At 57.3% G+C, this 12946-nt stretch overlaps 1 protein-coding gene across 1 annotated transcript; it reads left to right on the top strand.

Moving 5' to 3' along the window:
• Positions 1–620: 620 nt before the first annotated feature.
• On the top strand, positions 621–12164 carry PYGM (glycogen phosphorylase, muscle associated). Its single transcript, XM_029209167.1, has 20 exons — positions 621–863; positions 1928–2029; positions 2118–2196; positions 2281–2384; positions 2762–2893; positions 4178–4289; positions 4376–4458; positions 4878–5021; positions 5379–5471; positions 5717–5863; positions 6029–6192; positions 6489–6603; positions 7157–7258; positions 7600–7747; positions 8059–8117; positions 8245–8386; positions 8828–9035; positions 11197–11331; positions 11542–11608; positions 11726–12164. The coding sequence occupies exons 1-20, from the start codon at positions 621–623 to the stop codon at positions 11873–11875; spliced, it is 2529 nt and encodes an 842-aa protein (XP_029065000.1). The 3' UTR covers positions 11876–12164.
• Positions 12165–12946: the final 782 nt, after the last annotated feature.

The raw sequence follows: 12946 nt of genomic DNA, 5'->3' as shown, positions 1-12946 counted from the left end.
GGGTGCAGGGCCACCGTGGAAGCTTGACCAGAGGGCATCCCGCCTGTGGTTTGCAGCCTCTTGCGTGAAGGTCTAGAACCGAAGTCAAGCTGCTCTGATGGAGGCTGGGCCTCCTGTCACCTGTCCTCCTTGACAGCGCCCTCAGCCTCTCCAGGGAGTCCTGATTGAGGGCCTGCAATCAGGCTGCATCCTTCATCTATAACCCAGGAGAGGGGCCCAGATCAGGGCGACCTCAGCCAAAGTCACAGCCTAGAGGCTCCAGTCAAGCCTCAGGCCTCAAGCCAGTGCTCTGCCTGCTGCATCTTGTCTCTGACCCTGCAAAAGGCAGGGACGGGGACAGAAGACAGCAGACCCCAGTGTGTAAGGCCTGGAGGAAGTGGGTCAGTGCAGGGCTGCGAATGAGCCAGGGTGGCCCTCCCTGCCCCTCTCCTCCCCTCACCCCAAAATAGCTCCCCGAGCAGCCAAGCCAAGACCGACCCATCGAGAGAGGAGGCGGGGCACGTTGCCCAGAGCCAGGCTTTAAAGCACCAGCCGGCTGGGGATCTCCACTCCCTGGCTGGAGGCACTGCTCAGGCCGCCCGCCTGTCCACACAGTCAGTCCGGCCCGCCCTCCCGCAGCCATGTCCCGGCCCCTGACAGACCAGGAGAAGAGAAAGCAGATCAGCGTGCGTGGCCTGGCCGGCGTGGAGAATGTGACCGATCTGAAGAAGAACTTCAACCGGCACCTGCACTTCACCCTCGTGAAAGACCGCAATGTGGCCACCCCTCTAGACTACTACTTTGCGCTGGCCTACACTGTGCGTGACCACCTCGTGGGCCGCTGGCTCCGCACGCAGCAGCACTACTACGAGAAGGACCCCAAGGTGCTGCTTGGGGTACCCCGGGAGGGGAATGGGCTGGGTGCCCTGCCTGGGGGCTGGGAGATCTTGACCAAGTGGCAGCCCCTCCCTGGGGTCAGGGCTCTCTGCAGCAAAATAAAGGGTCACTCCAGGTTCCTGAGGTTGGAGGATCCAGGGGTGCCAGGTGCAATGGGTTGCTGGGGCAACCCAGGGGGAGAAATCTGGGATGGGGGCAGGTCAGGGGGCTCGGGTCAGTTAGGCTGGTTGCAAAGGCCCAGGGCTCACTCAGAGAATGGAGGGGCTTCTGGGGGACATGAAGACCCCTGTGGCCTGGGTTGGACCCTAAGTGGAAGGACATATCATTGAATGTGTGCGTGGTGTGTGTGCTGGTGCAGCGCATGGGGCGCAGCTGGGGCAGCTGGGGTGGTGAGATCAAATGTCTGTTGGGGTCACTGGTAAATGTCAGCAACCTGACACTTCTGGGCAGGCGTGGGGGAGGGCCAGGGAGGGGACCCAGGGAACCAGGAGACCAGGCACCATCAGCATCCTAGATCCTGGCAGCTCTCCGTCCTCTTCTTGGGACTGAGGCTTGAGAGCCAGGGGGCCCTCTGCAAGGACGGGAGGTGGCCGACTCTAGCCCTGAGTCATGTGTGACCTTGAGCCAATGACTTTTTTCTCTGGGCCTGGCTTTCCCTTTTGGGAAGCACTTGGAGGTGCTTCCCTATATTCTGACTCCCTGATGGGCTGTTGGCAGGATTGCATGCAATGAAAGGAGTTCCTACCTCTCCTAGGCACCTCTCCTAGCCCCTGAGGTAGATATGGCCAGCCCCATTTTCCAGATGAGGAAACTGAGGCTCAGAGAAGAAAAGTGATTTGTCCAAAGTCAGAAGAAATGCTGGGACCAGAATCTTGCCTGTTGGGTCCCAAAGCCTGAGAAGGGGGGAGAAATGGAGGAAGGGCTGGAACATGCTGGGGCCTAGGAGTGGGGCAGGAAGTATGAGAGGTGCAGGCCCAGCTGGGCCTGGCTGAATGTTAGTGGGTGGCCTTGATGCCCTCCCCTCCACCTCCCCACCTGTCTCTCCGGGCAGAGGATCTACTACCTGTCTCTGGAATTCTACATGGGCCGGGCGCTACAAAACACCATGGTGAACCTGGCCTTGGAGAATGCCTGCGATGAGGCCACCTACCAGGTGTGTAGGGGTGGGGCAAGCCTTGGGGCTTGGGAGATTGGCCTGCTGGCCCTTGGCCCTGATGCCTGCCATACCCTCCCGCCTCTAGCTGGGCCTGGACATGGAGGAGCTGGAGGAAGTCGAGGAGGACGCAGGGCTGGGCAACGGGGGCCTGGGCCGGCTGGCGGGTAAGTGAGCAGGGTGGCAGGGGACTGGGCAGAAGGGTTCCTTTGTGCCGCGTCTCTGACACCCACCTCCATGCACACCCCTAGCCTGCTTTCTGGACTCCATGGCGACACTGGGCCTGGCTGCCTATGGCTACGGGATCCGCTATGAGTTTGGGATTTTTAACCAGAAGATCTCTGGGGGTTGGCAGGTGAGTGACCTTGGGCCCTGACCTTGTTATTATGATGGAGAAGACCCCTATTTGTTCATTCATCTGCACATAGATCCAGAACCAGCCCCAGCCTTGGTGGAAAACATCCTTGCTCCTTCCCCCTGGCCCCAAGCCAGTTGTTAGCTCTGGGGATAGGAGGTCCATACCTGTGGAATGTCTCAGACTCTCTTACACACACGGTGTCCCCGTGGATATTCCACCAGACCAGGGGCCCACCTACCCCAAAGCCCTTCATTTACACCCTCCCTGTATAGCGCACATTAGGGCCACTGCTCCTGGCCTACTCACCACCTGCTGTGGTGTGAGCCTGGCTCTGACACTGCCTTCCTTTCTCCCCTGACCTGCCTTGGGCTCAGATGGAGGAGGCTGATGACTGGCTTCGCTACGGCAACCCCTGGGAGAAGGCCCGACCCGAGTGCACACTGCCTGTGCACTTCTATGGCCGAGTGGAGCACACCAACCAGGGGGCCAAGTGGGTGGACACGCAGGTGAGGGGGAAGTCAGGGAGCGGGGTGTGGTGGTGGGGAAATCTAGTGAGGGAAAGGGGAGGAGGTTCTAGAGGAAACAGGGAGAAACAAGGAAAGAGCCTGGAGGCTACTGGACCTAGTGCTATTTTATAATGGATGCCACTGAGGCTCAGAGAGGTTAAGTGACTTATTCAAGGTCACACAGCTAGAACTAGGAGAGACTGGAGACAGGGTCACAGGGGAGCCAGACCAAGTGCAGAGCCTGGGAGGAGGAGAGAGGCCGCCCTGCTCTACCAGTGCTTCTCCCCTGACCTGGCTCCTTTCCACCACCCCACAAGACTCATCAAAGAATAATCACGGAGTCTTGGCTCCCCTGCACATCTGAACTGGGGGCTTGGTGGGAAACAAAGCAACAGCCCAGAAACGGGGACAGGGGAGAAACTTAAAAGCCTGGAGAGGGCAATTGACTTGTTCAAGGTCACAGAGCAAGTTAGAGGGAACCTAAAGCTAAACGAGGTGTCCAAATTCCAGCTCAGCCAGTCTTGCTGTGGCTGCAGGTCATCGGCCTCCAGATGGCTGCACAGCAACCTCTAGGCTTTCAGAATCTAGAGTTTGTTCTGCTGTCATCCACGCTAAGGTCCAGCAGGGCTCTGGCTGCCCGCCTAGCTCTATGCTCTTGGGCCAGTCCCTTCCCTCTCTAAGCTGCAGCTTTCACTCTGCTCCAATCAGGGGCTACTTAATGTTGGGGAGGGAGGCGTGGGTGTGCCCCCGCCCCATGATAACAGGCAGCTATCAGCAGCAATTATTGATGTTTGCTAATTGTGGGAGGTGGGGCCAGCATTAGTCGCTGCTAATTAGCCCTGTGGTCAACCAGGCATAAGCCCTTTGGATGGCCTTGACCTCCGTGACCCCCTCAGCCAGGCCCCATGGTTCCCCCCAGCCCTTCCATGAGTCCAGAGTGTCCTCTAGACTGTGCTCAGGCCAGCGGCCAGCTCATCGCCATCATGGCGGAGTGGCCACCAACAGGGCTCCGCCCTGGGCTCCGAGCTCATCCCCACCTCCTGGAATCTTCACAACAGCCCAGCAAGGAGGGGCACGGTGGTGTGGGGAGGCACTGGGAAGTCCTCTCCTTATGGACGAGGTCCAGAGAGGTTGGCGGGGCTGCTTGTGGTCACCCAGAGTTGGGACTAGAACCCGGCGTGGGGAGCTTGGGGAGTGCAGTGACAGAGCACGGAGTTCTGGCTCTCAGGGCCTCTCGGGCATGGCAGATGCCCACCTCCTGACGCCACACCGGGTGCCCCGCAGATGGTGTTGGCCATGCCTTACGACACACCTGTGCCCGGCTACCGCAACAACATCGTCAATACCATGCGCCTGTGGTCTGCCAAGGCCCCCAATGACTTCAACCTCAAGGACTGTGAGTTCAGCCAAAGTCAGCAGCCCCCGCCCACCCCGGCCCACACTCGACCCAAGCCTGACCCTGTCCCCACATTCGTTCCTCAGTCAATGTCGGTGGCTACATCCAGGCTGTGCTGGACCGCAACCTGGCTGAGAATATCTCCCGTGTCCTGTATCCCAACGACAACGTATGTTACCCCCTGGGCTGGGGACAGGAAGCCAGAGTGCATGGGAGAGGGCAGGAGAAGGGGAGTGACACTTGCTGGTGCCCTAGTCACACCCAAGGCATATTGCTGGCCCCTGTGTGTCCTGTTCTTCCCCCAGGTTCTTTAAGTGGGAGGATGCCTGAGTCCTGGGGGCAGCAGGTTAGGGTGGGGCACTTTGGATGAGCCGCTCCCTGGTAACACCCACAATACTCCTGGTCCTTAGCCCTCCCTCCTGCTACCATGCACATTGCTGCTTCTTGGTGGGAGAAAGAGCCCTGGGTCCCTGAGGTGGGGCAGCTCAGGGCTCAGGAACCTTGGTGTGGGTGGGAGTCCCCCCTGGCCACGCCCACAGCAGCGTGAGGCCACCACCTTGACTCCACCCTGCCTGGCCCTGTCCCCAGTTCTTCGAGGGGAAAGAGCTTCGGCTGAAGCAGGAGTACTTCGTAGTGGCTGCCACGCTCCAGGACATCATCCGCCGCTTCAAGTCCTCCAAGTTCGGCTGCCGAGACCCTGTGCGCATGAGCTTCGACGCCTTCCCGGACAAGGTACCAGGCCCCAGCGAGGGCCAGCCCCTACGCCTGCTGTGATGGGCGCCATCCCTCCTCCCCTACACCTGCTGTGATGGGCGCCATCCCTCCTCCCTCCAGTCTCAGCCTGAACCGCCCATTTTACAGATGGGGACGCGGAGGCTGGGTGTTGGGGGTGGGATCTGCTCGCGGTCCTCAATAGAACCTCGCTCCCCTCTTCCTCCTGCCCCATACCTGCCCCCGTGAGGGCCTCCACCCCCAGCTCCACCCTAGAACCGTGAGGGGCCCTGGGGGGGGGTGCTCTGAAGGGGCAAAGGACAGCAATCATAGCCTTGGTTTGGAGCCCAGACTGACTCCAATGCCCCCCGCCCCCAGGTGGCCATCCAGCTGAATGACACCCACCCCTCCTTGGCCATCCCCGAGCTGATGAGGATCCTGGTGGACCAGGAGCGGCTGGACTGGGACAAGGTGGGCTTCAGGGCCCCTCCTGCACCCCTGCCTCACCCTCTGCATCTCAGGGTTCCCCTCCCAGTCTGGGGAGTGGAAAGATGTGGGTGGAGCCCCCACTGCACAGACGGCAGTGTGAGGCCCAGAGGGCGGGTGTCCTAGAACCTGGCGCGGCAGTGGCAGGGCCAGGGCTCTTGGCTGCACAGTGAGTGTGGAAGCCATCCGGCTTAAGCCCGGGGGTCCTTCCTCGCCATCCCGTCTGTCAGGCATGGGACGTGACTGTGAAGACCTGTGCCTATACCAACCACACGGTGTTGCCCGAGGCCCTGGAGCGCTGGCCCGTGCACCTCATCGAGACCCTGCTGCCTCGGCACCTCCAGATCATCTATGAGATCAACCAGCGCTTCCTTAATGTGAGTGGAGGAAGCGTGGGGTGGAGGGTGGGGCGTGGAGGGCATGGAAAGCATGGCTCCTGAGACTCTGGCAGGGAGGGCTGTGGACAGAGACCTGGGGATAGGGTAGGGGCTGGAAACCTGGGTCCTGGGTCCCCGTCCTAGCTCTGGGCTCTCCTGGCACAGCGGGTGGCGGCTGCGTTCCCAGGGGATATAGACCGGCTGAGGCGCATGTCGCTGGTGGAGGAGGGTGCGGTGAAGCGCATCAACATGGCGCACCTGTGCATCGCCGGTTCGCATGCTATCAATGGCGTGGCTCGCATCCACTCCGAGATCCTCAAGAAGACCACGTAAGACCCGCTCCCCAGACACCGCCCCTCCCGCTGGACCCCCGCTTATCCCCTCACCGCCCGGCACCGGCCATTCACAGTTGCCCTCAGCTGGCCCCTTCCACGGGTGGCACCGCTCTTACAAGCATCATAGCCTTGCCGTCCAGTCCAGTCCTGTCCCCAGATGACCCCTCTTACACACAGCACCCTCCCCCTCCCCTCCAGGCTCCTTTCATCAAGAAACCAGGGTAGGGGCCCCAGGGAGGAGGCCTTCATCCCACAGGGGTGATTGGTGATTCCCCGACCCCATCCTATAGCTTCAAGGACTTCTATGAGCTAGAGCCTCATAAGTTCCAGAATAAGACCAACGGCATCACTCCTCGGCGCTGGCTGGTTATGTGTAACCCTGGGCTGGCAGAAGTCATTGCTGAGGTGAGCATTCACATATGGCCAGTAGGGGTCAACACGGTCACCGCAGGGAGCATCTGGGTGTGGTTGTGTATGTGGTTCACTGTAGGGCACCCATCTGAGGGCTGAAGTCCATCCTGCACTGCGTTCCCCAAGCCTTGCATCTGTCTGGAGAAGGGGAACCATTTTCTTACTTGCATGAGGGTGCCTGTGGGCGAATGGAGGCCCTGGCTATGAAGGTCAACCTGGTGGAGTTCACAGTCTAATGGAGGGGTTATCAGCAGGTCACATCTGGAGTGAGACCAGAAAGGGGCAGAGAGTGGGAGCGGGGCCCTGAGGTCAATGCCTGTCAGAGGAAAAGGCCAAGAGGAAGGCCTGTGGGGTCAGATGGGGGTCAGCCATCAGAGCTCAAGGTCAGGAGGGGAGGAAAGATGCACATACATGTACTACCCCCCAGCTGGGAGGCTGCAGAGGAAGGAGCTGTCTGCAGTGGATGGGGCTTGGTTGACCTGGAAAGGGACCCCTCTGTGAGGGAGGACGGAGGAGGGATATGGGCCTGAGAGCTATCTTCCCACAGCGCATCGGGGAGGACTACATCGCAGACCTGGACCAGCTGCGCAAACTGCTCTCCTATGTGGACGATGAAGCCTTTATCCGGGATGTGGCCAAAGTGAAGCAGGTGAGGAGCGCTGCAATCTGGGACAGACTCCTGTGCTAGGGCTTGAGTGGAGGGTGCTGGAGGGGCCAGATGTCTGAGTCAGGAATGGCCGATAGAGCTCATCTCTTTTGCAACTTCAGGCCATTGGTAGAAGTTGCCTGGAGTCAGTCCATGGTGGGAAGGCATCATCTGACCTCACTGGAAGAGTGCTGACATTGATTAGCAATGTCTGCCCTGATGCAGGAGTGGATAAAGGTAGCAAGGGAGACTTCTATCCTCACCTTCCTGGGAAAGAAATGAGACTGTAGGATTTCCTGAGGCTGAGGTCTATTGGTGAGCTCTCTCCACTCCCCTGACTTTAGGAAAACAAGTTAAAGTTCTCTGCGTACCTAGAGAAGGAATACAAAGTCCACATCAACCCCAACTCGCTCTTCGACGTCCAGGTGAAGCGGATTCATGAATATAAACGCCAGCTCCTCAACTGCCTCCATGTCATCACAATGTACAACCGTGAGTGGCAGGGTTCCCTCTGGCTCCCGGTTCCCCGCTCTGTGTACCTCCCAGGATACTCTATCCTTCCTGATCAACATCTCCTTTGACCTCAGGATAACTCTTGGGACATGGAATTATCCCCATTTCACAGACGGGCAAACTGAGGCTCAGAAGGGGAGGAAGTGACAGATCTGAGGTCACAAAGCAAGTGATTGCCCAAGTCAGGGCTACTGTCTCCCAGCCCAGCCCTGGCTGGATGAGTGCTGTCAGGTGTTACTGCCTAGAGGGAAAACCTGGCCCACTCACTGGATCCCTCTGTTTCTCCACAGGCATCAAGAAGGATCCCAATAAGTTTTCTGTGCCTCGGACTGTGATGATTGGAGGGAAGGTGAGAAGCCGGGCTGCAGACCATGGCTGTGGTTCTTTGATAGCCAGGTTGAGGTCAGCCTGGCTGGGTTGCAGGATGGGGATAGGAGGTCAGGCTGTGGAGCTGACCCCAGACTGTGCTCCCACAGGCTGCACCTGGGTACCACATGGCCAAGATGATCATCAAACTCATTACAGCCATTGGGGATGTGGTCAACCACGACCCGGTGGTGGGAGACCGCCTCCGCCTGATCTTCTTGGAGAACTACCGAGTCTCACTGGCCGAGAAAGGTGGAATGCCGCCAGTGGGGACCCTAGGGAAGCTCTGATTAGTTCAGCTCCAGGAAGAGATATTAACCTCCTCTTCTTAGGGTGCTTGCACTTTAAGGAAGAATCTGGAGAGGACAATACTCAAATCATGAGGATGTCCCTTTAATGGTGGTATGGGGTGAAATTATAGGGGAGATGGGCCTCAGTGGTGCCCTTTAAATCACGCAGTGGAGCTGGGGGGTGGGGGGAGTCCAGGTTAGGTCCCAGATGTTCAAATATCAACAAGAGGTGGCGGGGCGGTGGGGGGCAGTGAGAGAGAGACTTAATTGGTTAAGAGTGGAGCGTTGGGGTGGAGGGGACTCTGAATCTGGCTAGGCCTAGGGCCAGACTAACTCCAGAGTCTCTAGCTGGTCTGGGGCTCTTCCTGGAGCTGAGCTTGTCCCCTGCTGCCCCCCCCCACAGTGATCCCGGCTGCTGACCTTTCCGAGCAGATCTCTACTGCGGGCACTGAGGCCTCAGGCACTGGCAACATGAAGTTCATGCTCAATGGGGCTCTGACCATTGGCACCATGGATGGGGCCAATGTGGAGATGGCAGAAGAGGCGGGAGAGGAGAACTTCTTCATCTTCGGCATGCGGGTGGAGGACGTGGAAAGGCTTGACCAGAGAGGGTATGGGCTGCAAAGTTCACAGTCTGGGGGCAGGAGGCACCAAGGTGCGACTGCTGGAGGTAGAGCCGGGAGCAAGAGGCATGACTGGAAAGGCTGGTCCAGGCTGCACAAGGTCTTAGTTATGGCCATCACGAGTCTAGAAAACTTTTGAGGTAACTTATAACAAATAAGGTTAATGAAATGGGAAAAGAAAGAAGTAACATAGAACTGAAGGAAAAGGAAGAGAAAATAATACCAACCCTCAGAGATAATATTATTTCTGGAATTGGAAGTAAAGTGAAATTCTTAGCTCCCTGGCAGCCATGGCAAAAAGGGAAATATGAGTACAGTAGTTATATCTGTGCTTGTGGTCAGAAACATAGATCTTCAGAGAAGACATTTTCCTGGCATTACATTTTTTTTTTTTTTTTTTGCGGTACGCGGGCCTCTCACTGTTGTGGCCTCTCCTGTTGCGGAGCACAGGCTCCGGACGCGCAGGCTCAGCAGCCATAGCTCACGGGCCCAGCCGCTCCGCGGCATGTGGGATCTTCCCGGACCGGGGCACGAACCCGTGTACCCTGCATCGGCAGGCGGACTCTCAACCACTGCGCCACCAGGGAAGCCCCTGGCATTACATTTTTAACATTTTAAAATATGATTTTTTCTTATCATAAAAGCAGTACATGCTCACTGGTTAGAAATATACAAAGCCACAAAGAATAAAACAACTGTCATCCATAATCTCATCACCCAGATTTAAAGCCACAGCTCTCTTTTTCTTCGTGTATTTATATGTGTGTGTATATAGTTTTTAAAAGTTGGGAATAATGCATGTACAGTATTGAATCCTGTTATCTTAACATTGGTGAGGCATTTTCCATGTCATTAAATAGTCTTCAAGATATTTTACATGTTTGTATAGCATTCTCTCTTATGTACATGGCATAACTTATTTAACTAGTTCCGTATGGTTGGACATTAAGGTTGATTTCCCCTGCCTGTTAGGATAAACGTCCCTGTGATGACTAACCTTTTACATTGATGTCCACATCTCTGATTATTTCCTTAAGATAATTATTAGAAGGGGGTATTTCTGAGTAAAAAGTATGAGTTCTTAAGGCTCCTGATACACATTGTCAAATCGTTTTCCAGAAAGTTGGTACCAGTTTACACCCCCACCAACAGCTTACAAGAGCTGGCACTGAATATTGATAGGAATTTCTCCTGTGGGGCTTGACTAGGAAGTTTAGACTTGGTCCTTTGTTGTTGTTGTTGTTGTTGTTGTTGTTTTGGTTGCACCGTGTGACATGTGGGATCTTAGTTCCTTGACTAGGGATTGAACCCGCGTCCCCTGCATTGGAAGCGTGGCAGACTTGGTCCTTTGGACAGGAAGGAAATGTGAAATGTTTTGAGCAAAGTCCAACACGTTCAGAACTAGGCTCCAGATGGACACTTTTGGCTGCAGGAGGGAGGCTTGACTGGAGGGGACAATGTCTAGGTGGGGGACCAGTGTGGGGCTGACACCAGATGGCAGGGGGAGTCCCCTGCAGCAGGCCAGTGCTGGGGATGGGGATTAGGGACATTGTTGAGGAGGCGGACTTGGTTTCTGGTTGGAAGAGAGAAAGGGAGGAAAGAGATGAGACTGGTCTTGAGAGATTTGAACCCAGGTGGCTCAGGAATGGATTGTGCTGCCTTAGGAAGTGGGACACTGGAGGAAAGTTGGTGCCAGGCACAGCGATGAGCTTGGCTGGACGGTTCGAACTTAAGGATGTTCCTCACGATATACCTGTTCGCTCCTTCTGGGGCCTGAAAGTGAGGCCAGGGATGGACTGTGGATGGTGGGGGAGAAAAGCCATTAACGGAGGAAAGAAACCTGTTGGGAGACAGTGGTGGTGTGTGGGAAGAAGAGCGCTTGGTTTGGGGCCTTTGGTTCTGACACTACCTTTCTCTCCTCTCTAGACCTCAGTTTCCTCATCCACAAAGTGGGGGATGAAAAGCTGAGCTGAGAAGGGAGGGGGCCTCTTGGAAAGACCTCCAGAGGGAGTGTGGCAGCTGCGGGGAGGGCAGTAGCAGGCTGGGCCTGGGTTTTGACCCTGGGGCTTGGAACTTCCTGGATTTTTGCTGGAGGAGGAGGAGCCAGGAACCCATTTCCAGGGCACTGACTACAGCTCTTCCCCAACAGGTACAATGCCCAGGAATACTATGACCGAATTCCAGAGCTTCGGCACATCATTGACCAGCTGAACAGTGGCTTCTTCTCCCCCAAACAGCCCGACCTGTTCAAGGCCATTGTCAACATGCTCATGCACCATGACCGGTGAGCTGGCTCGCCAGGAAACTGCGCACGTGGGGCTGCTGGGCTCAGTAGGGCTCAGGTGCGGTGGGGAGGCTGGACAGGGCTTCTGGGCAGTTGGGACTAGATTCCTTTGGAAGCAGCATCACTGTTCAGGTCCCCAGAAATCCAATGGGACAGGATGGGCTTGGCCCTTGACCTCATGAAACTTCCTGATTCTCCATTCCCCTCCAGGTTTAAAGTCTTTGCAGATTATGAAGAGTACATTAAATGCCAGGAGAGAGTCAGTGCCCTGTACAAGGTGAGGGGTCCTGGGCCAGGGGCTGGCAGGGCTTTGGTAGCCCTGGTTGGGATGAGGTGGTAGGTGGGGACCCCACTGGCAGAGCAAACCCAGAGCTAGCTCCCTTTTGGCTTGTAGAACCCGAGAGAGTGGACGCGGATGGTGATCCGGAACATAGCCACCTCTGGCAAGTTCTCTAGCGACCGCACCATTGCCCAGTACGCCAAGGAGATCTGGGGCGTGGAGCCTAACCGCCAGCGCCTGCCTGCACCTGATGAGAAGATCTGAGCCTCTAGACCAGACCCAAACCCGCCCCTGAGTCTGTTGGCAGTCCCTTGGGCCAGCTCCAGCTCCTCGTCCAGAGGGTAGGGTACTGGGGTTAGATCTCTAAACCTCTTCCTGGAACCCCATTTCCCATCAGCCTTGATATCCCAGTGTTCAGCGTGACTAAGGACACTGCTCCCGTCCTGTCCTCGGGCTCCCCGCCCGCTCCTATTTATGGCTCTGACCAACTTTACCCACTCCCCAATAAACTGGTTCTCCTTGGGAGCCTCCTTACTCCTCTGTCTGTTGGGAAGTATTTTTAGCTCTGGGCGGCATAGCAGCTGCACAGTCACCGCGCCTTACCCCCACCCGTGTCAGGTGCGTCCCCTCAGAAGGGGGGGGGGCGGCCTGTGGGAGCAGGGCCCGGACTCTCCTGCCCACTTCCAAGCGTCATCCTCCACGCCTCTCTTCCCAGTGCTGTGTCCATACTAGGTCAGCGGCCTGCTAGGCTGGCCGGGGGCGTGGCATCCGCCCGGGTGGAGCCCACCCGGGCCGGGAGCTGGGACTTAGGCAGAGGCCTCCAGGACTACTGAAGATCCATGCGGTTGGGGGCCAGACTCAAAAGGGGGAGGAGCCTCTGGGTGGTTGGCGGCTTCTTGACTCCGCCCTCAGCCCCGCCCCACTGCGGCGTTTAAGGGTCTCTCAGCAGGTGGCTGCGCTAGGTCCAAAGTAAGGAGAGTGTTAGGGCGGGGGACACACACGGACCGTCTAGGCTAGGCCGGTGTTGCCCCTCCTCACTTGGGGAAACTAAGGACCAGAAGGGGCCTGTTTGTAGGTCTCGTTTTACCGAGATTGAGGTGTGGGGGTGGTCCTGCCTCCGCAGCCGGGTAGCAGGGCGGGGCAAGCCTCAGAAGATTTGTTTGGGGCCCGATGGTTTCACAGTGAGTGTGTTTGAACCTGAACAGCCGGAAACGGTTACCGGCTCCCCTAGGCCCGGCTTGTGGGGACCCCAACCGCCTGCGGCTTCCCCTCCCAAGTTCCTCTCTGCCGGGGGGGGGGGGGGCGTTGGCCAGGCCTCCAGGCTCCAGTTTTCTA

Source organism: Monodon monoceros, unplaced genomic scaffold (assembly GCF_005190385.1).
Source record: "Monodon monoceros isolate NGI ecotype Baffin Bay Population unplaced genomic scaffold, NGI_Narwhal_1 Super_Scaffold_7, whole genome shotgun sequence".
Lineage (NCBI taxonomy): Eukaryota > Metazoa > Chordata > Mammalia > Artiodactyla > Monodontidae > Monodon > Monodon monoceros.
Note: the sequence above shows the minus strand (reverse complement) of the source record. Positions and strands in the feature narration are given on the sequence as shown.

Excerpts from the sequence above, each read along its gene's own strand:
- PYGM (XM_029209167.1), top strand. The coding sequence starts at position 621 with ATGTCCCGGCCCCTGACAGACCAGGAGAAGAGAAAGCAGATCAGCGTG. Across the intron at positions 864-1,927 it reads ACTACGAGAAGGACCCCAAG|AGGATCTACTACCTGTCTCT; the intron begins GTGCTGCTTGGG and ends CTCTCCGGGCAG. Across the intron at positions 2,894-4,177 it reads CCAAGTGGGTGGACACGCAG|ATGGTGTTGGCCATGCCTTA; the intron begins GTGAGGGGGAAG and ends GGTGCCCCGCAG.